Genomic DNA, 27,120 nt, shown 5'->3' on the forward strand with positions numbered 1-27,120 from the left:
ATGGTAAACTAACATCTATTGAGCACTTACTGGGTGTCTGGCATTGTGGTAAGTAAGCATTTAACTTGCTTTTTTTTTTTTTTTTTTAATTGGAGGAATATTGGGGAACAGTGTGTTTCTCCAGGGCCCATCAGCTCCAAGTCATTGTCCTTCAATCTAGTTGTGGAGGATGCAGCTCAGCTCCAAGAGCAGTTGCCGTTTTCAATCTTTAGTTGCAGGGGGCACAGCCCACTTCCCGGTAATCTTGCTGTTGAGAGCTCGCAGTCTAACCAACTGAGCCATCCAGCCGCCCCTCCAGCAGCTCAGCAGCAGCTCGTTGTCTTCAATCTAGTTGTGGAGGGTGCAGCTCATTGGCCCATGTGGGAATCGAACCGGCAACCCTGTTGTTTAGAACTTGCGCTCTAACCAACTGAGCCATTCGGCCACCCCTAACTTGCTTTTATAAAAAAATACTCGTAGCAATACTGTGAGGTAGCCAGTATTGACACCTCCATATTACAAAGACTCTGAGATGTTGGAGAATGACCTGGACATTGAGTGCTTGGCTGTCCAGGATCCGGAGCCCCCTGGATAGTGTGCAGGACTTGTCCTTGTGTGTCAGCGTGGAGAAAGGGAGCACCCTACCTTCTACCAATGAGGTCCATGGGCAAATCTTCCCCATTCCAGCTTCTTGGCACTGGGTATGGGTACATGATAAAGGCCCAGCCAGTTGGATGCTCCTGCTTGAGGCCTGGTCCTTGTCTCCCCGGGTGCTGGAGGATTAGAACTCCATTTGCTGGGATCTATCTGGCTGTAGTGGCATCAGTAACCTGATTAGATGCTTCCCTGACAAAGAATGGTTTTGTGCCTCCTGCTGCTTTGGGCCTTGAGGGCTGCCTTAATATCTGCTGCTTTCCTAAGATTGTCCCGTCTAGAAACCCTGTCAATTCTATTGCATTTGATTCCCTTCTTGGTTTAAGACAGTCAGGGTCCATTTCTGTGGCTTGTTACCAAGAGCTTTGACTGACATCAGTGATTTTCCAGCAGTCCAAGAGCAAGTGGGAAGCGAGACTCCAATCCAGCTCTGTTCATCCAGAGCCCAAGCATTTAACCAGTCTTGTTGTGCCGTCTCCTCTTCCCCAGAGTATGATAAACATTTCCTGACCTCCTAGAAAACAATCGGAAACATCGTCTTGAAAATATTCTCAGAAATTATGGGTTCATCACCCCACCCCACCACCGTGGGAGCCTGGCAATCCATTTTATGAAAGGCAGGAAGCTCAAGGAAAGAGCCAGGTCAGGGAGGAGCCAACCCCGGCTTTCAGGGACTGCGGAGCAGTGGGATCCGGGGAGGACAGGAAGCAGAGGTGGTTTAGGCCTCACTGGCACTTCCTGACTGATGCCAGAGGATTGACTCAGCATAGAGTCTCCTCCCGCTGGAAGCCTTCTTTGATCTTTAGAGGCTGGGAGAAGAACCACTGGTTTGACTCCCATGGCACCTTGTATTCCCTCTCCCACACCAGCTTATAGCTTATTTACACATCCATCCCTTGCAACTGAACTTCTAGAGGACAAGAACTGGGTCTTTTCCCCCTGAAGACCTCATGCCTGGAACATCAATATTATTGGAACAAATGAGAGAATGAATGAATGAAGGGGTCGCCTCATCACCATGCCAAGCAGTGGGAATTCTTAAACCCTGGGACTTTTCTAAGGCATCTTGGCAAAATAGAACTACCCTGGGCTTTGGAACTGACAAACCTCGCTTCAAACCCTGGCTCTCTTACCTACAGACAAATTCTTCCTTAACTGCTCTGAACCACAGTTGTTTCATCTTCAGGATGGAGTTAACTCTCACATAGAGTGACGGGGAAGATAGCAAAAGTGGTTGGCACACAGTAGGCCCCCAGTCAGTCCTAGCTTGCTTCCTCCTCCCAACACTTCATTCTGACTCACTTCCTTCTCCTCTACCCCTCACTTGAGTAAATGCCCAACAACAGAGAAAATATTAAATAAACTGCAGCATACCAATCAGATAAAAACGTTAGGCAGTCAATAAAAATGTTGTTTAACCAGTAATTTTTTTTCCATTTTTTTCTTCTAGTTTTTCTTGTTATTTGTTTTTGCTTTCTTTAACCAGTAATTTTTAACAGAATCGAAAATGCTCATGTATTCAAGAGAAGCAAAGAAAAGGCTAAATTATTCATGCAATATGACCTCAGCCATGTAAAACGAGTATGCATATACATGCTTGTATGTACGGTAGGCAATTTCTGGAAAGATACATAAGAAACTCTAACAGTGTTTTTCTCTTGCGTGGGAATAGAAAGTTGGGATGGACTGTGACTTTTCACTTTATAACCTGTCCTATTGTGTGTGTGTGTGTGTGTGTGTGTGTGTGTATAAAATATTATAATATATATAATTTTTGCTATGATTATATATTAATTTTTAAATAAAACACACAAAAAACAGAAAAAATGGAAAGGAAATATAACCAGATTTCAACAGTGGTTATTTGGGGAGTGGTGGAATTATGCGCTTAACAAAATAATTCTCTGCTTTACATTTTTCTATATTTTCCAAGTGTTCTACAAGAGCTTCGAGTTCTTCTATAACCAGAATTAAGGCAAACGTCACTTCAAGTGGCTCCCTGGGGGAGGGGGAGGAGAGAGGAGGAACAGGTGACTGGGTCCAAAGGGCCAAGGGAGCATGAGGTGGAACTGGGCAGAGGCAGTTGTATTTTGGGAGCCATGTGGTTCCTGCTGAGTCAACTAACTAGTTGTTTGGCCCTAGCCTGCCTGTGGAGGCCGGAAATGCTCCCACTCCTGCCCTGGTTCACTCTTAGTCATCCTCTGGGAAAGAGGGTAGGGGTGGGGAAAGGAGGCTAGTTGGGAGCCTTCTAAGCCCTGGAGCCTTCTAGGCAGAGAAGACCTGGGAAGGAGTCTAAGACCGACGTGTCCTATCCACCTGGCATTGTCACCTTGGGGACAAGCAGCAGCTGGGAGTGAGCAGGAAGAATTGGGGGAGAGCTACTGGAAAAATGCCCCTCTGGCCTTTGGCAGGCAAGCACCCCATCCTCCTTGGAAGCTGCTATGAAAATTAATTACCATTTGTCCACGGCTTTCAGATTCCCCAGATGAAAGACATGGTAGGAGTGTCATGATGAATATGTGTTTACCGTATTGACTTTCATCCCAAACATCCCTCTTGAGGATCACATGTCCCTCCCCTAACGTCCCACGGCCCTGACATCCTGGCCTCAAAGCACTGAAGTTGAGCATCAGTATCAAATGCTACTGATGGGACAAGGGAAGGGCAGGGGACCCTGATCCCCATCGTCCTGCATTTCAGATGGGTAAACTGGAGTGCTCCATTTCCCCTCAAGTTAAAAGGAGGAACTATAACAAAGTCTAGGAAACAGAGGAAGGAAGCCTTGGAGAGAGGGGCTATGGATTACTCTAGGCCAGAGCCCAGGACTCTGCCTTTCTTGTGGATTGAGGGATGGGAGGAATTCCAGAACTCTTTGGCTCAGGCCACAAATTGCCAAGCAGATTCATCCCTAGATGCTCAAGGTAGATGGCGTTTACTCCAACTTCTAATTCCCCTAAAGAACTGACTCAATCCTTTGTTGATTGTTTCTGAACACTTGCTCATAGCTGAATCCTGTCATCTCCTGGCTCCATGAATTTGGGTGGGAAACTCTTTGGTTTTCTCGAATCTTCTCATTCTATTCTTTCCTTCTTCATTTTATACAAGAAGATAATTGATCTATAAAGCTGCTGAATGTGTTTCTGGGCAGATGTACAGAGTAAATCCAATGCGGAGAGGATCGTGATGGGGCCAGCCCCTCCCTCAAGGAGATTGCATTCTTATTGGAGAGTCGGATCCTTGCTTGTAAGTCATTTAAACAATCAAAGAGGGCAGGCAGACAGAGAAAAGGCCTGAGCTCTGAGAAGAGTAGCACACTTGTGGACTAGAGAACTCAGAAGACTTTCTTAGGACCCAATTATGGAGGTGCAAAGGGACACAGCCTAAGTAGAGGCAGTGAAGAGCCCTCTGAGGCCAGAACGGAAGGTTCATGTGAAGATGGGGGCAGGTAGATGGGCAGGTTGGGAGAGATTGTGAAGGCCCTTGAATGGCAAGCTACAGAATTGGGATTTTGTCCAGAGGGCATAGAAACCCATGAAATGTTTCTGAGCCCGAAAATGATGCAATACTAAGTTTGAGAGGAAGTTGAAGTATTTTCACCAGGAGGTGAATCTTAGCATCTCTGTCTGAGTCAGCAGCCCTTACCATGGAATTCACCATCCTCCCCCTCGTTCAGCCCCTGACTTCTATTTCAGCTGATGACATGGAAGCACAAATGTTACCTCCACGGCTGCTTTCTGACACACTACCCAGTGTTATTTTCTTCATAGCACTTACCACCTTTGGAAATGATCTTTATGGACTTGTTTACTTCCTTTTTCTCTGTTGTCCCATAGAATGTAAGCAATATGGGGTAGGTGAGGGATGGTATCTGTTTTGTTTGCTGTTTCGTCTCTAGCACCTATGATAGTATTGGGCTGGTGGCAGACACTCGATGTGTATTTGTGGAATAAATGAACAGATGGTTTGATAAATGACTATTTTCTCAGCCATCCTGGCCCCAAACACCTTGGTGATTTTGACTTGTCCTTCTTTCACTGCAGAATCCAATCATTCATTCCCATGTCTGTGGCTCCCTCCCTGCCCACCCCCTCCCCTTTGCATTTCAGCCTCGTCCCCACCCCTGCAAACAACTCCAAGCTCCTTGAAGGCAGAGGTTCCTCCTCACCATTCCCCTCTGGGGCTCAGCACAGGGCCTTGGCAATGACAGTTCCCACTGGTCCTGTCTTTACAGTTTTCCCATGATCCTGATATACCTAGGTCAGGTTCAGGCCTCGAACCTCAGTCCTCAACTCTAAACAACACACTTATTCCAATATTGTTCTGATTTACGCACAATTTATGATGGATGAATAAATGAACGAGTGAGTGAATGCTGGAAGTGCTCAAGACAGATTGTGGAGAAACTGGAAGTGGGAAGACCTGTTGGGGAAAATGTTGGTCCATATTGACACAAAAAGAGAAAAAAAGAATAGGAGACTGAGGGAATGGGGGTGGGGGATGTGAGGGTAGCCAAAAGCTGTGGCTGGAGAGGGCCGACTCCTAAGCGGTTAGATAACTCTGTCCCATGGATCACGTACCCCTCTCCCCACTGTCTTGTTATTTATGAGAGAAAGACAAGTAGCCGACCTGGGAGAAGACACCAGAGACAAAGTTAAAGGGGCAGAGAGATATGAATTCCAAAGGAGACATTATTTATTGGTTTGTGATCTAGTTTGTAAGTGATAAGTATTAAAAATATAAGCAATTTTATTGGACAAAAATTGCAAAGCACAAAAATGTATAAAGAAAAAATAAAATGAGAATCACCAGTGTTTTCACCATCCAGAAAAAGTCATTCTAACATTTTGATGTATATCCTTTCGGACGGACTACATAAATGTAAACATTAACATAAATATAAGTATATGTTTATATATACTTTGTATTATATTTATGTAATATAAATCTATTATACGTACATACATAGTTTAGTGTATATTTTATATAAAGTATACACACGCATTTTAAAAAATAAAATGAAATACATACAGTTTTGTAAGCTGCTTTTTGTCCACTTAATAATATGTAGTGAACACAAAGGAGATTTTGTAAGCCCAAAGGGTGGTTTGAGAAGATAACCTTTGGAATAAACAGGAAGCCAGAGAAGATATATGAGCATAAAATGAGTGGCTAAGCTCTGTGGTTTTGATAAATATTATTAAAGTAAATAAATTTTAGCTGTCCTGCCAGGTTAGGTAATTATTAGCACTATCAGCAAGGCCACTAATTCATAGACTCATAGGATGTTGGTACTTGAAAGAGCCTTTGAGATGATCTAATTCGATCCCCTTCCCTTGGGTATTAAAAGACCACAACCCCAGAGACATTAACTAATGTGCCTAAAGAACCATGACTGGTAAGCCACAGAACTGGAATGAGAACAGAGCATCTCAACTCCCAGTCCAGTGTTCTTGTCACTAAACCACACAGATCAACATGTATGTGCTCTTCCACCAGGGGCACTGACATGCAGAATGGAACAGGGAGAGGTGATGCCCCAAACCCATTGGTTCCCTAGGTATATAACATCAATGGAGATGTGTTTGTTAAGAGGGCAGCAAAATGCCCTGGGCAGGTCCCTGGGCAGACACAGAGCACAGCAGTTGAAGAGTGCTTGGCTCTGATGTCAGACCACTGAGAACCAAATCTTGGTTCCCTTATAGACCTTGCTGTATGACTTTGGGCAATTTATGTAAACCTTCTTTCCTTCATCTGTAAAAACGTAGCAGTATCTACCTCATCAGATTGCAGTGGGAATTAAGAGATAATGCACATAAAGGGCTTAACAAGGTGTTCGGCTTATAGAAAGAGATCACTTAGCGTGAGCCATCATGATTATTAACAGTCTGGCACGAAGGTCAACGTCCTCGTAAACTTTAAGAAGAGCTTAAGGGCACACCACAGCTGTTCTTGGCTGCAGGCATCTGTAGGAAAAGGAGACTTAGCAAGAAGCCCAACTATGGAGTTCTGTGAGCCCTGTCCACGAGGAGGGCAGTAACTAAGAGACACCGTTATCTAAAGGAGGACATGTGGCCTGGAGTGAAGCTGTAGGCAGCTGGGGACTCAGGGATTATCTGGTGTTCTTACTGGAAATTGCCCCTAAAATGCAGTAGTGAGGCCATCTGCATACTCCATGCACTAGCCAATTATTGCACAAATCAAGGATCTAGAAAATTTTCAATCTATTTGAAAGATAATCAACTGTTTAAAGCAAAAGTAATAACAAGTTGTTTATATTTTGAGGTTTATAAATTATATAGAACTAAATTCATTACAAGAGTACAAAGACTAGGATGGGGGACATGTAAAGATATTGTTACGCATTCTTTTACTACACATAAAGCTGTGTAGTAGTACCATTTGAAGGCAGTGATAAGTTAAAGATGTGTATTTAACCTTAACACAACCATTAACAGCAACAAAATAAGTATAACCAATAAGTCAACAGAGGAAAAAAAATACGAAATTATAAAAAATACTCAATTTAACCAAACGAAGTCAGGGAAAAAAAAGGGGGAAAGGTACAAAGAACAGAGGGGACAAATAAAACACAAATAGTAAAATAGTAGATTTCAAATCAACAATATTAATGATCACACAAATGGTAATTTAAAAGACAGATTGGATAAGAAAAGCAAGACCCTACAATATGCCGTGTATAAGAAAACAACTCTAAACATACATTCACAGATAGGTTAAAAGTAATAATAAAAAGATATACCATGCAAACACTAATGAAAAAAAAAGCTAGAATAGCGGTATTAATATCAGGCAATATAGACAACAGAACAAGGAATAGTACTAGAGACAAAGAGGGACATTTCATAATGATAAAGGGTCAATTCATCAAGAGGACACACTAATCCTAAATATTGTTGCAACTACCAGAACTTCAGAATACATGAAGTAAAAACAGATGTGACTGGAAGGATAGGCAAATATCAATTTTAGTTGAAGACTTCAACACTTTTTTCTCAGTAACTGATAGCAGAGTAGACAGAAAATCAGTAAGAATATAAAAAACTTGAACAACATTATCAATCGACTTGACCTAATTGACATTTCATAACATTCCACCCCCAAACAGCAGAATACACATTTGTTTTCCAAGTGCACATGAAACATTCACCAAGGCAGACCATATTTTGGGCCATAAAATCAGTCTTAGTAAATTTAAGGAATTGAAATCACACAAAATATGTTCTCTGACCACCACAGAATTAAACTAGAAATCAATCAAAAAACGAAATATAGAAAATTCCCCAAATTTGGGAAATTAATCAAATAGATCAAAAAAGAAATTATAAGGGAAATTAGAACATATTTTGAAGTGAATGAAAATGAAAACACAACATATCAAAATCTGTAGGATGCTTAGAGGAAAATTCACAGCTTTAAATGCTTATGTTAGAAAAGAAGAAAGTATAAAATCAATGACAGATTTTCACCTTAAGAAACTAAACAAAAAGAGCAAATTGAACCCAAAGTAAACAGGAGGAAAGAAAAACAAAGATAAGAGTGGAAATCAAGGAAATAGAAAATGGACAAATAGAACAGAAAAATCAATGAAACTAAAAGCTAGTTCTTTGAAAATATAAACAAAATTGATAAAACCAAAACAAAAATTACTAATATCAGGAATGAGACAGAGAACACTACTACAGATCCTAAGACCTGCAAATGGCAATAATGGAGCATTATTAACAACTTTATGCTAAACAATTCAGCAACTTTGATGAAATGAACAAATTATTTGAAAGACACAAACTATCAAAGCTCACTCAAAAAGAAATAAGTAACTGGAATAGCTCTATATCTACGAAAGAAATGGAATTTATAGCAAAAAGCTCCACAAAAAGAAAACCACAGGCCCCCATGACTTCACTGGTAAGTTCTACTAAATATTTAAGGGAAAAATAAAAGCAATTCTATACAATCTCTTACAGAAGAGGAAGAAACTCTTCCCCAATTATTTCATGAAAACAGCATTACCCTGATATGAAAACCAGACAAATACATGACAATAAAAGACTACGGACCATATCTCTCATAAACACAGATGCAAAAATCTTTAACAAAATACTAGCAAGTCAAACCCAGCAATATATAAGAAAGATTATAATTCATGGTGAGTAGAGCTTATCCCAGAAATGCAAGGTTTGATAATTGATAAACACTCAAAAATCAATCCATACAATGAAATTAAGAAAATAGAACTGAAATGTGCTTTAAGAAAAGATAAAAATCTGTAAATAAACTGATTTATAAATTCAAAAAAGAAAGAAAATACCTCCATTTACATGGCATAAAAAACATACTTAGGAATACATTTAACAACAGAAATGCAAGACTCGTACAGTGAAAACTACAAAACATTATTGAAATAAAGAATATCTAAAGAAATGAAAAGACTTCCTATGTTCATGCCTCAGAAAACATAACATTGTTAAGATGGCGGTACTCCCCAAATTGATCTTCACAAGCCCTACCAAAATCCCAGCTGCCTTCTTGGCAGAAATTAGCAAGCGGATACTAAAATTCATATGAAAATTCAAGGGACCCAGAATAGCCAAAACAATCTTGAAAAAGAAGAATAAAGAGTTGAAGGACTCACACTTCCCGATTTTAAAACTTACTACAAAGCTACAGTAATCAAGATAGTGTGGTATTGGTAAAAGTATACACAACGGAATATATAAGTAACTCTTAAAACTCAGTAATAAAACAAACAGCTTATTTAAAGAAAATTTTCAACAGATACTTTACCAAAGAAGATATATGAATGGCCAATAAGTACATGAAATGATTCTCAACATCATTAATAATTATGGAAATACAAACTTAAAAATTCAGTGAGGCATCACTATATACTACTAGTGGCTAAATTCAAAAACAACAAAAAAAACAACAACAAAAAAATGGACAACACCAAGTAGGAGCTAGGATATGAAGCAACTGGAACTCTCATTCATTAATGGTAGGAATGCAAATGGGTATAACCATTTTGAAAAACAGTTCGGCAGTGTTTCATAAAATTAGATATATACTTACCATATGACCAGAAATATGTCCATGAATGTCCATAGCAGCTTTATCCACAAGAGCCCAAAGCTGGGAACAATCCAAATATCCATCAAAGGGTAAACTGAAAAACAAATGTTGGCATATTCATATCATGCAATATTATTACAACAATAAAAAGGAATGAATTATTAGTACTCGTGACAATATGGATGAATCTCAAATGTATTATGCTAAGTGAAATCATCCAGACTCAAAAACCCACATACTGTATGATACCATTTATATGAAATTCTAGAAAAGGCACTATTATAATGAAGAAAAACAGATCAGTGATTGCCAGTGGCTGGGAAAAAGGAGTGAATGCAAAGGGACACAAGGAAATTGGAGGAGGGTGAATAAAATAGTCCATAGCTTGATTATGGTGGTGGTTACATGACTGAATATATACATTTGTCAAAACTCATTTAACTGTAAAATTAAAATGGGTGAATTTTATACTATGCAAATTATGCCGCAATAAAGCGGATCTTTAAAAATTATGAGCATCATTATTTAATTCCCATTGTGAGAGAGTTCTGAAGAGAAGGTACACGTGCCAGGAGAACATTTACGATAGAATCCTGAAATCTGAGACTTCCCTGAAGAAAAATCATGAGTGAGATAACAAGGAGGCTCATAAATGAGCAGGTGAAGGAGGGAGGGATGAAGCAGAGGGAGGGATGTGTGCAAAGGCCCTGAGGCTTGAATCCTCTCCACAGCAGCCTTTCCAATGGCAACCCCACTTCTGCTTGCCCAACCCTCATGCCAGTGGGTAGTTCACTGCCTAAATTATTATCATTAATAATCATCACCGCTATTCATTGAGGACTTATGTCTTTGACCTCATACTAGGCAATTATTTCTCATCACATTTAGTCTTCAAAATTGTACCCACGAGGTAAATTCAATTAGTGTTCCCCTTTTATAGATAATAACTGAGGTGTAAAGAGATGAATTAATTTGTCCATGTCCACACAGCTAGCAAGTAGCAGAGCCAGAATTCAAACTCAGTGTTTTGAAACTCCAGCCCCTGAGTTCCTAGACTATACAACTCAAGTTACACACTTCATTGGCTCTCCCTTCCAGGCCAGACATTACTGGCTTTCCCAAATCTTCTTCATACAACATAGTCTCTAATCCCTTCATTGCCCATTATCTGTAAACACATAGTTTGTCGACATCACACTTGAAATTCAGCTCTCAAATCTAAACTTAATGTTGGAAGAAAAGGCTTTATAAAGTTAATGAACTATTACAACCAGGTCACTTGAAATGCTGCTCCAAAAAGCAAATAGATTTCATAACCACATTTAGGGGATATAGACATGGAGATACATAACTAAGAAGCATTTGAATTTCCTCTCTGGAAAGCAGTGTAGTGTAGGGGAAAGAGTACGGCCTTGGGTATCCTGGCTTTGACATTTACAGGCTCTAGCTGTGGAACTTTGAGCTGGCTGTGCAACCTCTCAGTTTTTTTCACCTGTAAACAAGGCTAACAATATCCATCCTACAGGATTTTGTGGCTCTTCAATGAGAGAACATATGCAAAGCACCTAGCACATATAGCTTGCCCATAGTAAGTGCTTTTTTGAAAATCTTTTTAAAGGTCCTAAGCAATTAGGTTCCCTGAGGTCTGGTAGTTATGCTGCCCAATTCTAAGTCTACTGTTCTTTTCCTTGAAGGCTGGAAATAATTTTTTTTTCATCTTCCTACCATAGAGATATACTGGAGGCTTCACTATCTGGTAGGTTTGTTCCTCTCAAGCAGCACATTTTCTCCTGGCTGCTGGAGAAGCCTAGAACGAAACGTGTACAGATGCTTCAAAGGTTTATTTTTAAGCTCCCACCTAGTGGCTTGTAGGTTTCTGTAAACTTTATAAGTGGATGGGAGTGGGTGTATGCGTGAGAAGGGATCTGACCTGCCACTACAAATAAGTACTACCAGGATTTTAAATTGAGGAACCATAATCTATCACCTTAGGGTACTCACAAGAGGGGAAGGGTTAGGTTTTATTGTGGTCAGGCTATATGGCAGTCTTCTGGGCCTTCTGATCAAAGAGTCTGCTGGTGTTAATCGAACACTTTACATGGCAAGTTAACCAAGTGTGTGGCAGGATCCCCACGTCTTGTAGCTGAAACTGCTCCATCTACAGCCCCAGCTAGGGAGTCTGAGCTAGGCAGGTCCTTGAACGTAGAGGAAACCTATTGGTCTTGGGTAGACACCTGATGCAAGGGCCGCCCACCCATAGGCTGGCTGACTGGTGACCAATGAGATGATGTGGTGACATGAACTCTGACCAATAGGGTAGCAGTAATTAAATCTAGGAAACCAGTTTCCTCTAGGACTGGGGAAGAATTGGCAAATGGCATAGGGTAAAGGTGCTCGGGTACAGAGGATAGCATGGACTTTAAGAGAGGAAGAACAGCTTCTGGTTCTGACAACTTTTTATTCCCAGTTTGTCATTCATTCCCTCCTTCATATGACCAATACCTATTGAACACCTACTATATCAGGCCCTGTGTTGGGTCCCTCTTTATTTGCAAGGTAATCTCTGATTTCCTGGTGTTTCTAGTCTGGAGAAGACAGACATTAATAGAATAATCAGATAAATGAATATTTTTTAAGCTTTGGTGAAATATGAAGAAAAGATATAGATAGGGAACTATGAGAGATGGAACAGGGACATCTGACCTACTGACCTAGTCTGGGAGTCTGGGAGGGCTTCCCTGGAGAGGTAAAGTATGAATTGAGATGTGACGGACCAGTAAGAGTTATTTAGTTGAAGAGTGAGATATAAGTATAATCTTAACATATAACATCCTATAAAATTGCCAGAAGTAGGCTAAAAATTTGCTTCTGAGCTGCCTAGTAGCCTGAGCAAGGAGGGAAATGGGCAATCATGAGCTTCATGGTGTTCAGAAGATAAACCACCAGAGATACAACCTTTTGGGGTATTGAGATCTGGGGGGCATTTTCCCTAGGTCATCACAGAAAGAACCATGGGAACACAGGGCTCCTGTCAGTGCATTTGTGTGAGGCTGCTCATACATTGCTTGTCCATCAGGCCCAGCTCAGGAGCTAGGGTGGGCCTGAGGCTCACCCACAGATCCAGCTGGGAAACAGAATGGGGGGAACTAACATTTCTACTCTCCCAGACACATCTCTTCCTGAAACGTTGCTGGAGACCAACAAGAGGTGTTTCTTCAAAACCTGGGGACGAAGAAACTGGAAAACACCAACTTCAATTCCCCACCCAGCACTGGAAGCCAGTGTAAAGTTGGTCTTGGCCACAATGGAGCTGTAATTAATGAGACTATTAAAGGAGTGAGAGTTACAGAGCCATCCCCAGCTGTGGGGCTTCACTTGGCTTAGCCTCCAGTGACTCACTGGCTTATGAGCAATCCTCACAGGCCTGATTTAGAGGACTTACTCACCCTTCAGAGAAAGACTTCAATGCAATAAAGCAAATGTCAGCAAGTGGGTTGCAGCTTAGCACATCACCCCAGCCTGCACCCAGCTTCCCACTCTGGTTCTCCCTGCTTGAGGCCCCTCTTGCCACTCAGCACCTGGGCAGGCCCGAACAATGGGCAGGCTTCCAGGACATGTTTCAAGGCTGAGCACAGGCTCAGAGATGTGAAACTGAGGAGGGAAGCTCTGGAGAAGTTTGGTTCGAGAGGCAAAAGATTAGCTCCAAAGAACTGAAGGGCGGGGTGAGGGCGAGCAGCCTGGACCTCCCCTTCCCGGTCCAGTGCTCTTCACTCCTTTCCTTCCATAGAAGCCCGGCTTGAGTTATGCAGATGAAGGGCATGGGCTGAAGGAAATGCAGCTTCCCCGGTCTGGGTGGCATTCTTATCTGAGGACTTTCCAAGGAAACTGTGGAAAGGAATGTGGAGAGTAAGGTTTCATGCAGAGCTTTTGAGGTGAGACATTCAAAACTGGGCTACCCCGGGCTTGGCTGCCCCCTTGCTATTTGCGGACATGGTGTCAGCTGGGGAAGCTGGAGGACTCTTTGGGCCCTCCACAATCTAGAGGTATGGTTGGAATCCCCACGTCAGGCACCAGCTGACTGGGATGGCATAAACCCCAGCCACGTCCTGGTCCCCTCTGATTAGGAAACAGGCCCCAAGAGTTAGGTTGGCGATATAGCTAGCTGTGAAGACTCTAATACTGCCTCGTCCTTCCTCCACAGAGGCAATGAACTCAGAAGGCAAGTTGATACAGCCTTAGATTTAAATCCACTCATTGAGGGATTTATCTGAGGACTCCGGAGGGAATTATCTGGAAGAATTAGTTCCAAGGGGAAAAACACCAGAAGCAGGCCCTTAGCGTGAGCCTTCATAGGTCACACCTCTGTCCCTTGGCGTTTTTCCAACCTTTTCTGAGTGTCTGCCATGTGCCAAGCGATGGAGGGAGGAGACTGACCACAACCCTTGCACTCAGGTTTGCTGGAATCCAGAGCCTTGAGCTTTAGGGACTTTCAGGATCATCTAGCTCAGTTCACTCATTTCATAGATGGAGAATCTGAGGTTCCAGATGAATCCCTTGCCTGGGCTAACTGGAGTGAAGAGCCCAGAGGGGGCAGACACGCCGACCACGTCTCTATGTGGCCTGCACCCGAGGACTCTCTTGCAAGTGAGCTTAGGGAAGCTTCTCAACTGGAAAGCAATATTCTGTGTTGTTAAGATCGGCTCGTGAGCAGGTGCACGTCCATCACCATCACCTCAGAGTTCCTTTGGAAACAAAACCCAGTGAAGCAGGCTGGGCCCCCACCTAAGTGCATTCATTCCTTCCTCCCTTACCCCAACTCACCAACATCAAGAAGTGCTTTTTTTCTTTTTACTATTTTTATTTTACACTATAAAAAACAATGACGACGACAACTAGCAACATACTGCTTTTCTTCACATTCGAATGGATTTTAGGAAATTATTGCCTTTTCCCCTGGAGAAACAACCCATAGACGAGAAGTAGTAGTACCACAGTGAACTCTGCAAATCCCCGAAGTCAACAGCTTGAAGACAATCCCCAGGGGCAGGGAAGAAAACAAGTGTCACATGAGACAAGACACGCACACATAAGGACAGCAAGCTGAGGAAACGACCACGTCAATGCCACTGACCCAGACAGTAGGTACCCTTTTTCTTCTGGCACCCACTGCCACCACCTCAGAGGGGTGATTTGTGGTCTACGGTCTGAAGAACTCTTTTCAAAATGAAACAAGCTGCTCTGAGGAGAGGTGCGACAAGAAAGGTTCAAGTATGAATGAGAGTCATGCCAAAGTCCAAAGTCAGGGAAGAACCCACAGTGAAAAGGCAACCCAGAAGTCTCAACGTCTTGCTACTTCAACCAATTGTGTCCACTGGATCCAAGAGGGAGTCTCAAAAACACGAGGGTTCAAATCAGCATATCTATTGGGTCCCTACAAACCCTACACGGTGACTTTACTGACTCGATGATCAGCTTATTCCCTGAAGCAACAGAGACGAATATGGAGACTGCCACAGTTAAAAAAGTAAGGTGGAAATTGTGCTTCCTTCAGAATGAATTGGCTTCGTGACTGCCTTTTTTCCTGGTCTAGCAACTGCTTTCTCCCACGTTGCTGCCGGTATTTATTGCGTTACGCTTGAAATGAAAAGGTGAACTTTGAGGTGCCAGGACTGAGCGGTCCTGAGAGGGCAGGAGGTCTGGAATACAGTAGTCAGCACACACTGTGCTCTCATCATGGCTTGGCCTTCCTTCGGTCCCGAGAACCTGAAGTTCGTTTGCAAGCCTGGTGACCATTGGCTATCCCACGGGGGCAGCGGGACAGAATGCGGTCTTCAGTATTGCACAGGCATGAAATGTCCACGCGTTATTTTTAAAAAACAAAATCACAGTTGTTCTTGGGGCCGGGCTGCGTCCCCCATCCCCATTTTAGCAGGATGTGGCTGTGGCCATAGAGCTCCTGGTGAGCTCTGAGACTGTCGAGTGGGTGGGCACTGGTGCCAGCACGGAGGTAGGGAATGTGCAGTAGGAAGCCTGCACATCAGGGCTCAGTGTCTGCAAATGGGCTATGAATGAGGAGCTGGCGGCCTCCCCTTGGCAGGAGGGAGCCTGCGGGGTTGGCGTGGAAGGCAGGATCTCAGATTCATACTGCAGGAGCTGGCCCATGAAGCCAAAGTTGGGCGAGACCACACTCCTCTTCTGCTTGATGTAATCGAAGGCGTCCTTCAGGCGGAACTGCCTGGTCTTCATGAGGTAAGCCATGCAGATGGTGGGCGAACGGGAGATCCCAGCCTCACAGTGGACCAGGACCTTGCCTCCCTTTTCCCTGACACAGTCTGGAAGGAAGAAAAGATTGCAAATAAGCTGGGATTGGAACCCAAAGGCAATACCAAACATAAGAATTAAACACAAAAGTGAGCTAGTTATCAAACCATCATGCCTGCTCCATAGCTGTGATCCTACACCAGACTTCTGCCAGCCTTTAATCCCCACTGGTGAGGATAGAGCTTTCGGGGTCCACCAATGTCTTTCCCTTTCTAACCCTTAGAGCTGCTTCCTAGTTCTCCAGGATACTTGCACAGATTCTGCCACTGGAGATTCTAGATCTGGACTAATCGCTTCCTGGGGATGCCAGCTTAACATGGATAGGTTTCAAGAGACACTGGAAAAGCCTTGAAATTGCATGTAAATTTTCATTGGCTATGCACATTTTTCTCAGACTCTACTGACTTAGAGAAGCAATTCCTGCCTCTTGGGGTCTGAATCTTATGATGACGTAGTCCCCACCTTGGTAGAGGCCTTGCGGCCTCCTTAGGCACCCTGTTTGGCTGTGCCAGGGCGGGACGCTTGGCTTAGCTCCCAGGGTTCCCACTACCAAACATACAATATATAGTGCACAGCCACTAATTATAGCCCTGGCTAAGTGACGCTTACTAGGGGGGAGGATATAAATGGCTTTCGCAAAGTCCATCTTGCACAACAATGGGAGTCACTGCTATAAAGCTACCAGCATCAGTTAGCATTCTTTAGCTCAATATGGCAAAAGGGGGATGCCCTCCTTTTCCGCTCCATTCCTCCTCCCAAAAGAGCTACAACTGTTAAAAACTGGAAGGGGTAAAAGGTTAAACATATGTACACATTAAATAACCACAAAAAATAAGTCTTTCCAATTCCCTTTCTTGCTACTAAGGAAACAATTACATCACAGGAAGTTAGAAGTAGGTGGCACTATGTAAAGCCACGGTATGCAAAAACATTTAAGATTGTGAAGGGCAAATAAAAAGTCAGCCTCCTTACCCACCTCCCTCTCAAGTTCAAGGACTTTGCAAATAAAACGGTAAGATCTAAAAGATCAAGTTTCTGAGGAGTTGGGGAGTTTCCCCACCTAAGGACACCCCTCTGTAGCCCATGAGAGGTGCCCCCAATCAGTCTGACTCAAAATGGAGGGAAAAAAATGTCCCTGTAAATTAGTTCAAAGGGGACCCCAAGTCCCTAGGATTCCAGGGTCATGACTCCGATTTTCCCTTGTTCCTCTGGTAGCCTCCTTGCAGTCTTTTAATGGGCCCAATGCCACATTCAGAAAAAGCGAAGTGCCGCGAGTGCATTGCTTCTGGATCCCACTCGACCCCTCGGGGCTTGCTCTCCACGTGGCCCTCTGGTGGCCTTCCCTGCGGATGGGTCAGTGCACAGTTCAACCTCAGCCCCTCCTTCCATCAGCAGGGCAAGGAGTCTGGGGAAAAGCATCCTGTGCTTTCAAAACGCTGTGGGTTAAGTGTGGTTGTGTACATAAACAGACACAAGACACACACAGGATGGGGAGGGAGGTTTCTGAGAAATGGATAGGGGCAGGTTTCGTGACCTCACTGAGTAGCTATCTAGGTAATTAAATAACAGACTGAGAAGGGCAAGGCATTCCCAGGGACAGGGAGAACAAGTCAAGGCTTTCCCACCCTGAACCCATCATTTTGGCTGCCTCTCAGATACTCCAAAGGAACCATCTCAGCCAAGAGGCTCAGGGGACAAGGACAGAAGGACAGGCTCAGCCTTTTGCCTCTGGTGAGTTTCTCATTGGGTTTCCAGTGGAGCAGAAATCGTGGGTAATCAGCAGAGGGCCACCACATGGCTGAAAGGGGCCCTTTAATTGCTACCTGCACTAAGTAATTCCTGCTGTGCCAGACACCTGCCTTTCCCCTCCAACATCCCTCACAACAAGATCTAGGAAAATAACATCTAGTCTTCAACAACTATGCATGTTAATGGGAGCAGACTCTGGAAAGCAGGCAAGACCACAAGGTTGGGGAGTGGTGCTTGCAAATTTGAGACAGAAAATAGTCAGCCCAGCCTCCAGGGAGAGGGAGAGGGGAAAGAAAAGGTGTCAAATGGGAGATCAAGTTACACCAAGGAGCTGGAAACCCAAGACCCAGAGCTCTTTCCAGACAGAGGGACCAGAGGTTTCCAGGCCTACACAACTGCTTCATGGAATGGAGAAAGGATGCAAAAGATGCCAACTTTTCTGTGCAAAGTATAGAACTCGAGTCTACTGCTATCTTTAATCCAAAATTAGCTGAAAATGCAAAACAAATTGCCCCCAAAGTGGTTTGCCAAAAACTGTGGAAAGCTGCTAGGGCCCTTGGGGCTTCATGCCCAAGCAGTGCTCCCTCAAACCTTCTGTTTGCTTTTAAAAATATCCCAACCGACGTAGAAGCACAATTTAGGGTGATTCTTTCCCTAGGCCCTGCTTCCCTGGCATGGAACATGATTACACACGTACACTCTGCTTCCTGCCCAGCTAGAAACCACAACGAGAGCGAGCGGCAGTGAGGATTGCCATAAAATTATATTCATTTATCTTGCAAATTAAAGCTCCAGTTAATAGCAGCTCAAATCTTCCCGTCTTCTCAGTGGCTGCATCCCTTCTTGGCTCTAACTCTTGGTGGTTGCATATACAAGATACTTGTCTTCTTCACGTAGGCAGCCACCATCAGTACCTCAAAATCCAAAATGACATGTCGCTACGCAGTGCTCAGAACAAGTGTGGGGTAATGGCTGAACCTACCAATGAAGTCTATTGCTTCTTGAAAGTGGGAGCTTATGTCAGCTGTGTGGCTGTCTTCCACGGGGATCCATTTGTAGTGTAGGTGGCTTGTGCAGGCCTCCGAGGTCCGCCGAGAGACGTTCAGCAGAGCCGTGACGTGCAGGTTGGCGAGGAACTCGCATTGGGATGCGTGGTAGGCACTTCCAAGGTAGAGGAACGGAAGGATTTCAACTGGGCCACCCTGGAAGCAGGGGCAAAGGACAACCAGGAAATATTGGATTAGCCTGCCCACTTGGGAGAGGAAACAAAACCACCCTGACCTATTTGCTTTAAGGTGGGAGGGTCCCTTTCTGGTTTCCAGGTAGAATTCCGAGCCAAGGCCATTCAACCAAGAGTGTGGGTGAAGCCTCTGTCCTTGCAGACTCTCAAGCCTACATTATTTGCCAGTGATGGCAAAGCCCACACAGCAAAGATTTTCATTTTCTTACACATATTGAGGAGATAGGAAATACCAGCAGCCTTCCTGTGCTGACAAGGGTGGGGACAGTGTGGTGTGATGGGAAGAAACAAGACGCCTGAGTTGAATTTCTAGCTGACCTGATACCAGGGCAAGCCCTTCAACCTGAGGGCACCCTCGGTGTCTTTCCAGATAAAATGGAGAAGCGTTCAACAAGGTGAGCTCCCCGCCTTACAGTCTTGATGTTTTATATAGTGTATTTCATCAAACCCAGGACACTGTTGATCACAAGATACATCGAATTTGAGACGTTAAAATGTGCCCTCTGACCCCCCCCCCCCCCAAACAGTATGTGTCTTCGAGGTGAAAATACCTACTATCTACCCAGAATCCTCAGATAAAGAAAAGGTGTTAGGCCCTGAGCAGAGGGGCTTCCCCCACCCCTGATCTTCTTCATGTGGGGCTGAAGGTTTTGGTGAGAGATGCTTACATCCTCCCCCTTTTGGGAAACCACCCACACACCAGGTTTCTACTTAAGGAGGATCCCTGTTGGGACTGGAGACCACCTACCCCGAGGCAAAGCTAAAAAGAACAGCTGGCTGGTCTTACTCAGTTTTAGCACTTCCAGAGTGGCAAGAAAAGCCAATAATAAAACAATGGGAGCCCTCGAGATTCAGAGGGAAACACGGGGCTGGAGGGATAGTGGCGGTGTATTTGGGAGTCTTTTCCGTATCATCCGTCTACTTCCTGTGTTTCCATTTCCTGTCCTGGAATAAGAATGGAATGGAAACTCTGCCAGATCCGTAATAGGAAAAGGGGCATGGGACGAGGACCAGCAGCAGGCAATTCCCACGTTCCCCACATGGGGGGTTTGCTTTTTCTTCCCTGAGAAGTGACGTGCTTAGGCAAAGGCCAGTTTGGCCACTTGGAAGAAAGTTATAGAGGATTTTGCCAAAGGTAATAATAGTAACAACCAGTATTTTTTATTAGGACTTACTATGGCTGGCCCCTGGGCTTAACACTTTAGTTAGATATACCTACAGAGAGCTCATCCTCCCTTAAGTGCCTGGAAAACGCTGACACACCAGACCTGGGATCGTATCCAATTTCTTCTGGAGCTCAGCCCAATACGCCCCTGAAACCATGCTTCTTTCGTTTTCTGAATCTTCTGTTTAAACTCAAGAGGAAGAAACCAAGGGCCTTTAGAAACCCCAAAGGTTAACACGACCTCGCCTGGCTTCTAAGAAGTAGCATTTGGGGGTTCCCCAGATGAACCCTGGAGACACATCAGGGCCTCCCCAGTCCTCGCTTGGTGAAAGGTCTGCAACGCTTTCACAACATCCTGCCAATTTTTGTTTCTCTTTCATTTTCTGAGAAACAAGGGGGAAAATACAACCCAAACAAACAAACAAAAATAGAAATCCAGCTAAGTCGGATGCCCATGGCTTGTAAGCTGAGGGCTCATCTTATAGTGTCAGTATTTTTAATAAAGGAAAACAAAATAAAAACCTTGGCAAGTCCCCAAGCAAATAGACTTCCTGACCAACGATCCCATTCAAGGAAGGGTCACCTGGCTTTACTTGGAAGTTTATCCCCAGGGCAGAATTCTGCTCATGGCAGGAAGCTGGCATTTAGGCAGAATTTAGAGGTCTTCCTTTTCTGATTTTGGATATGTTCTTATTTTGTGGGGGAAAAATCCCGCCACCAAGTCAGGGGCCTAGAAGAGAATGGCCCTTTTCCAAAAGAAAGCATGTGGAAAACAGAACAAGGTTCTGAAAAGAACCAGAACGGAGTTAAGGGGGTTCTGGGTCTAGTGCTGTCCTGAATCCAGCTTCACGATTCTTGGCATATCCATTATCTCACCAGCCATAAAAGTTTTTTTTCCTTTCTGTAAAATGGGAAGGTGGGTGTTGACCTCTGGTTTCTGCCAGATTTGGCTCCTTGCCCATCTTCTCCTCATCCTGTTCCCTTCTACTTTACGCTTCCTTTAATGAGTTGTCACAAAATACAATATTGTGAAGGGAAAAAAAACCCTCACACTTTTGTAGAAACATGCAATCCCCTAGTGTCTATTGATCTCCTTTGGTTCCAGCATTTATGGATTTATAAGCATTAGGCACCCTTACATGAGCCTGCTTAGCCATCCAAACTGTAGTTTCTCAGAAACCTTCCTTCTAGCTCCCTCCACCCCCACCCCATTTCAGTTTAAAATACCAACAAGACACACCTTGCCAGGTACTAACTGGGTTGGTCTGCAGAAACTGCAGAGCATGGACAATTACAAAGATCCACACAGGAAGCCTGAAAGTCAGCTCTGAAACATCTTCAGAGAAACCTAAGCCAACATTTCGAAGCTTCTCTGTACTACTAATAATACATCGTTCACTTCCCCTTTTCTCTAGAAGCTGTCACGCATCCTGTGTCTCGCTTGCTCTACAGTTTGTTTGCTGGAAGGAAGCCCATTTACTCTTGGATGGAAACTCAAGTCGGCAAGCCAACACAGGCTCTCTGAAGCTAGAGGGCTCTGCCAACGCCCTGATCCACAAAAGAACCAACCCTGGATGCTGAGCAGGGAGAGGAAGAGTCAGGGAGCCGAGGAAAGAACAGGACCAGGGGCCGGGATAGCACTTCCACACCACGTACCTGGTCATAAGCTGGCCTGTGGCTGACACTGAGCACTGACTTCCCACACGGGCTGATGAGGGCTCTGTCGGTTTCAATCTTCTCTTGTGAAATGGGTTTTACGTCCACACAACACTCAGGATATTCTGAGTAGAACATCTCATAACCCCCTACAAGAAAAAAAACAATAAGCATTGATTTCTCGGGCTATCAGAAAATGCTCAGAATTAATCAATACCCGGAGTGTGGAATAGTCAAAAATATTGAGGTAATGTAGGTTCTGATCATATAAAAAATGGAGCCAAACCAACTAATAGTCTTAGAATATAAATGGGCTCAAAAAAAAGAAAAAAGTGGGCTCTACACACGCGTGCACAAACACACCCTCTCTTCTAAAAAAGTTATAGTTCAGGGAGGCAATGATTAACTTTTTGTGTCTATCAGAAGCAGCTTAAACTGTGAAAGGAAATATATCTGACATCTGGCAAACATTAACCAAATCCCTCAAGAAAACAAGCTTTTTTCTCTCTCTTGTTTATCTAAAATGCACGTGTGATTATACGGAATTTCATTAATTTGCAAGAAGAGACTCCTAAACTGGTCTGTTTCATCCCTAGCCCATCAGCTCTAAACTGGATTATATATGGAGCCCCCCTCATTCAGAAAGGAATGGGGGCTAATATGAGGTTCAAACTCGGGTAATAAAACAGCCCTGCCATTTCTCACTCCCAAGGTGCTAAGAACACTGGTGACAATCCTCCATAGGTCCAATTTAGAGTAATCAATCCAGGTTATTACTTTCTAAACCAAGCTGGAGGTACGGGGGCCTTCTAAACGTAAATCTCAACCCCCATAAGTAAAAACTGTCTCTCTCCCCTTGATTAATACCTACCCTCCCTTTCTATCTCCTTATTACCCTTCCCTCCTGAACTCTCTGCCTTCTACGTGTCCTCAAATCGGTATATCTGATTCTGTAAAATGCCTTAATATTACACTTAAACTTCTCCAAATGGATTGCTTATGGTGAAAACTAATCTCTGACCAAGTCACAGAAATGTAAGTATACATATAAATAAGCCTTCCCGGGCCCAGTATACTAAGTGGGGAAGAACCAAGTGAAAACCTGGCTTCTTAAGACTCAGAATGCCAAGGGCTGCTGGGTGAACAGGCCAGCCTTGCTTGGGGAAACCCTTTGCTTCTAATACGAAGGGACAATAGGCACTTCCTAGAGCCTTCAGAAAACACGCTTCTGTCTTTTTCTGGCCCAGAGAATTCAGTTGGGGTCAAATCATCAGTTAAAAATATGCATTCTGAGGCCATGTATTTTCCAAAATCCCCCCCTCCCCTTTTCTTCTGTCTTTGGGTGGTGTGACAGCTCCACAGTAGAGTACATGGTAGCTTTCTAAAACTCCTGCAGTAGACAAGCGGTTAATGGATTACATGGCAGTCTCCAGCTCCCTCCCAGAAGCAACAGCCAATTCCTAGAATGAGTCATCTTGCCATTACTGCTTCCTCTCCGCTTGCTGGAACTGCCCCCCCCGCCCCCATTTAGTACACCCAAATCTCCCCTCTAGTCACTTCAACGAATAGCCCACTGGGGCTCCCCAGGTGAGCTTTTGGTCCTCCACAATGACCACGTTCCTGGTCATGATGACAGGAAGCCATGCCAGAGGGGAACGGAGGTGGCTATTTGTGGCTTGGCTTCCCCTCCCCCTAACCATAGCCCCTGGCCCCCTTCTCTCCTAGGGGGCAGAGAGAAAGCCAGAGTTATACTGACACATAGCTTTCGCGGAAGAGGAAGTTAGTAAATCACTTCCTGTACCTGGGCCTCAACATTTTGGATTCCAGAAAACAAACTGAGTGATATGGGATGGGAATCTGGAGTAAGAGTGGCCCATGTCCTTTCAAACTTCAGGATGAGGCTTGGGAAAGAGAAGCCTTCAGGCCACCCCGTCTCTTGGCTTTAAATAGAGCACTTAAGAGTTGGCTGCCAGAAGGACAGAAAGGAGGTGTGGGTATGGGCTGGGTCCGGCCTGCCTGTTGACAAAATAAGGCAGGCAGACAATGAGTCTCTGTAGTTGAGGGACAGATAAACAGGGCCCTGCCTCTTCAAGCTGGGGTCAGGAGGAGTCCTCCAGATTAGATGGTCTCTGTCTTTCACCCACTCCCATCAGAGGCGTGGAAAGACAGAACATTCCTCTCTGGTGCCTCACTTGAGAGCCTTGGCAATTCTTTTGGCTGTCTCAACCCTCTTCAGAATGATTCTGCGTGCATCACTAGGGGAGCAGAGCAAAGTGCATGGACACTATATATAAATATGCACTTACAAGGCCATTCAATAATCAACTCATTTTAGTAGGGTTTTTTTTTTTTTTTTGGGGGGGGGGATTAAGGGAAGTGCAAAAGGCATTGCCCCTGAAGAGCTGAGATGTCACTAGATTAAACCTGAACTCATATCTGGACATGAGTTAGGTATGGAAATAAACATTTTGTTTGGCAACAACTTAAAGTTTAGTAGTGTTATACAGGTAAGTGTCAAGTACACATAACTTTCGACCTGACAAGTCTCATAATTTACTGATAGTGCACACGCAAAAGCATTTGGACAAAAATATCTATCTCTATCACATTGTTTCAAATAGTGAGGCTGGAAGCAACCTACTGGCTATCACCAGGGACTGGTAAAAAAAAGTGACATGGAAATGTATGTATTCTCTGATATGGATAAATCTCCCAAGAGCTAGTTGGGTGAAAGTGGCAGGAATAGGAAATATATACCATTCTATTTTTTAATCATGAAAAACTAACTTTAAAGATAAACAAGAAATTGGTGGTTGTATCTGAGTGAAAGTGGGTTCTGAGTGTGTGCAGAAGACCCACTTTTCAATGCACAGCCTTTGTGCTGTTTAACTTTACCTATGTATGTGACTTGCATTAAGAAAAATTTTAAACATTAATTTTCCTGGGAAGTGAGTCTATAGAGCTGCCTACTTCCTGTGGTAATAACATCTGAACTGTTAGCATGGTCCCCTGGAAAGGGGTGGATAGCAGAGATAGGACCTGGAACATATCTTTCATGCTACTGGGAAGGTGGAAGCTTTTCCTATACTCACTACTAAGAACAAAAGATAAAAAGCACATCAGGAAGAAAAAGAAATCAGGGGCCATGTGTGAAACCTCTGCAGAGCTTGAAGGGCGTCCCTCCATCTCCTGGGGACTGAGGCAGCCTGGAGAAGGAAGAGGATCATCACCTGCTTTTGTCATCTCCCTAACAGGATCAACAGGGGACAGTCTGCAAGAGGTGCTAATAGAGGTGGGAGCTGCCCAGGTGCCTCAAGAATCTCCTGGCCTGGAGGTGTGTGAAATTCCCCAAGCTGCACGGTTTTAAAACAGGGCCCTCACTCTCAGCTCACTGAAGCTGAGTTCTGAATCTCAGCACTGTTACATCTTAAGGTATTGGCACTAGGGTTAGCAGGGCTTTGGGGCGTGACCTGGCCTGAGCCCTCAACTCTGCATTGCAGGGCTAGGTCTCCATACATTTGAGGTTACAAAGGACTCAAATACAAGGTGGGAGGGAGCAGTCATAGGAAGTCACCCAGAAATCAATGCTCTGGAGTTTATAGAGTCAATCACCACCCACCACCGGAAGTCTGTCATCTCCCCCCCAGGTATAATGGGCACAATTTCTGGGGGTCTCAAACCAAAGGCGACAGACCTCTCCACCACCACCCTGTAGGCACCTCTCCTAGGTTCTGGCTTGCCAGCAGCCCTGGCTAGACTCAGGCCCCAGAATCATCTCTGGGCGAGGGAGAGGAGGTGAAAAGGGTGGAAAGGCTGTCAGCTCCAAATTAAGCTAGAGAAAGGCCTGGGAGGAGGAAAGGGGAGGCCGGAGAAAAGCAATAAAATAAAATGGAAAGGAAGGGGAGGGGCTCGCCAGGGTCAAAAAGGCAACAGGGGTCGGTGAAGACACAGACTAAAGTATGTTAATTGTCCAGGCGGGAGGAAAGGGGACACCAAGGCGCCACGCTCCTGGGGGGTCTCGACCTGCTGAATCCGCCAGATATGTCTATCAGGAAAGGCTCAGAGCCCAGGCCCCAGCAAGACCGGGGCCCGCGCCCAGCACGAGCCGACAGCCCCCAAAATGCTACCAAGCAGCGCCCCCAGCTGCGTAACCAACCCCACCCAGCCAGGCCGACAGGCTGTCAAGCGCTTTCGAGGAACGCGGGTGGGGAGGGCGAAGCTCTGAGCGCTGACACTGGCAGTGCCCTCCCGTGCGCGCATCAAGACCCAGTGTGCAGACTCCGGCAACTGAAGACTTCCCGAGTTCCAGGGCTGGGGAGAACGCCCCGCGCCAGGAGGGGACCCCAGAGTCTGGGGCCGTCCCGGAGGGGGAAGGGTGACAGGGAACCCGAGACCCCAACGCGCTCACCTTTGAGGAAGTAGACCCGCGGACCCGCGGGCAAGCAGGCGAGCAGCGAGGTGAGCACGACGCGCGCGGCACTCTCCTCGCGCAGCTTCTGCCAGTGGCGGCTGCCCTGGTCCAGCACCACCACCGCCACCACGCCGCCGCCGCCCTCCTGCAGCAGTCGTGCTCGCGCCGCCTCGTCGGGCAGCACGTAGCGCGCGGACACCGCGCCTCCGCGAGCCCGCCGCAGCACCACGGAGTTGAGGTTGACGTTGAGCGAGCCGCGCACGTTGGAGGCGGCGAAGGCCAGGTAAGGCCGGCAGTCCAGCACCACGCAGCGTGCCGCCGCCTCTTTGCGGAGCATCTTGCGCAGCTGGCGCCCGTCGAGCGACGTGACCTTCATGTCGCCGCCGCCGCCCAGCGGCCCGGCGCTGCGCGCCCTGCAGGTGCCCACGGCCAGGGTGCTCGCCGGCTAGGCACGAGAGGGCGGCCCGCGGGGCTGAGGCCGGCCGACCGAGCCCCGCGCCGGAGCGGCCGCTCAACTCTTCTTTCCTGCCCCGCACGTTCTGCGCCCAGCCCGGCCACACGCAGCCCCAGAAACCGGGGATTCCGCCGGCAGCGCCGCGTCTTATGTGGAGTGTGTGTCCTGTGACGTGGCTGCCCATATAAGGCCGAATATGGGTATTTCCCCGCCCCTTCGGGCTGTGGCCACGCCCCCGGGGAGTGGGAAGCAGAAGAGGGCGCTGAGGGTTAGTCAGCCGAGAAAGAGGAAGTGCAAGGCGCCTCCCTTGAGTTCTCTGTGGCATTGCGCGGGGAGACTCACTCGTGCATCAGCGGAGACCGCCAGTGGGGTGCTAGGATGGAAAGCCACGAGGCCGAGGT

At 45.4% G+C, this 27,120-nt stretch overlaps 1 protein-coding gene across 1 annotated transcript; it reads right to left on the reverse strand.

Annotated features, from left to right (window-relative positions):
- Positions 1-26,876, reverse strand: DUSP5 (dual specificity phosphatase 5). Its single transcript, XM_019725111.2, has 6 exons — positions 26,263-26,876; positions 21,855-22,003; positions 18,776-18,995; positions 13,170-16,055; positions 9,724-9,817; positions 1-1,147 (listed from the first exon to the last, which is right to left on the reverse strand). Exons 1-4 carry the CDS (start codon positions 26,639-26,641, stop codon positions 15,649-15,651), a joined length of 1,155 nt encoding a protein of 384 aa, XP_019580670.2. The 5' UTR covers positions 26,642-26,876; the 3' UTR covers positions 1-1,147; positions 9,724-9,817; positions 13,170-15,648.
- Positions 26,877-27,120: the final 244 nt, after the last annotated feature.

This window comes from Rhinolophus sinicus, linkage group LG07 (genome assembly GCF_036562045.2).
Source record: "Rhinolophus sinicus isolate RSC01 linkage group LG07, ASM3656204v1, whole genome shotgun sequence".
Taxonomy (NCBI): domain Eukaryota; kingdom Metazoa; phylum Chordata; class Mammalia; order Chiroptera; family Rhinolophidae; genus Rhinolophus; species Rhinolophus sinicus.

Excerpts from the sequence above, each read along its gene's own strand:
- DUSP5 (XM_019725111.2), bottom strand. The coding sequence starts at position 26,641 with ATGAAGGTCACGTCGCTCGACGGGCGCCAGCTGCGCAAGATGCTCCGC. Across the intron at positions 18,996-21,854 it reads ACAGGCCAGCTTATGACCAG|GGTGGCCCAGTTGAAATCCT; the intron begins GTACGTGGTGTG and ends CCCTGCTTCCAG. Across the intron at positions 16,056-18,775 it reads AGAAGCAATAGACTTCATTG|ACTGTGTCAGGGAAAAGGGA; the intron begins GTAGGTTCAGCC and ends TCTTCCTTCCAG.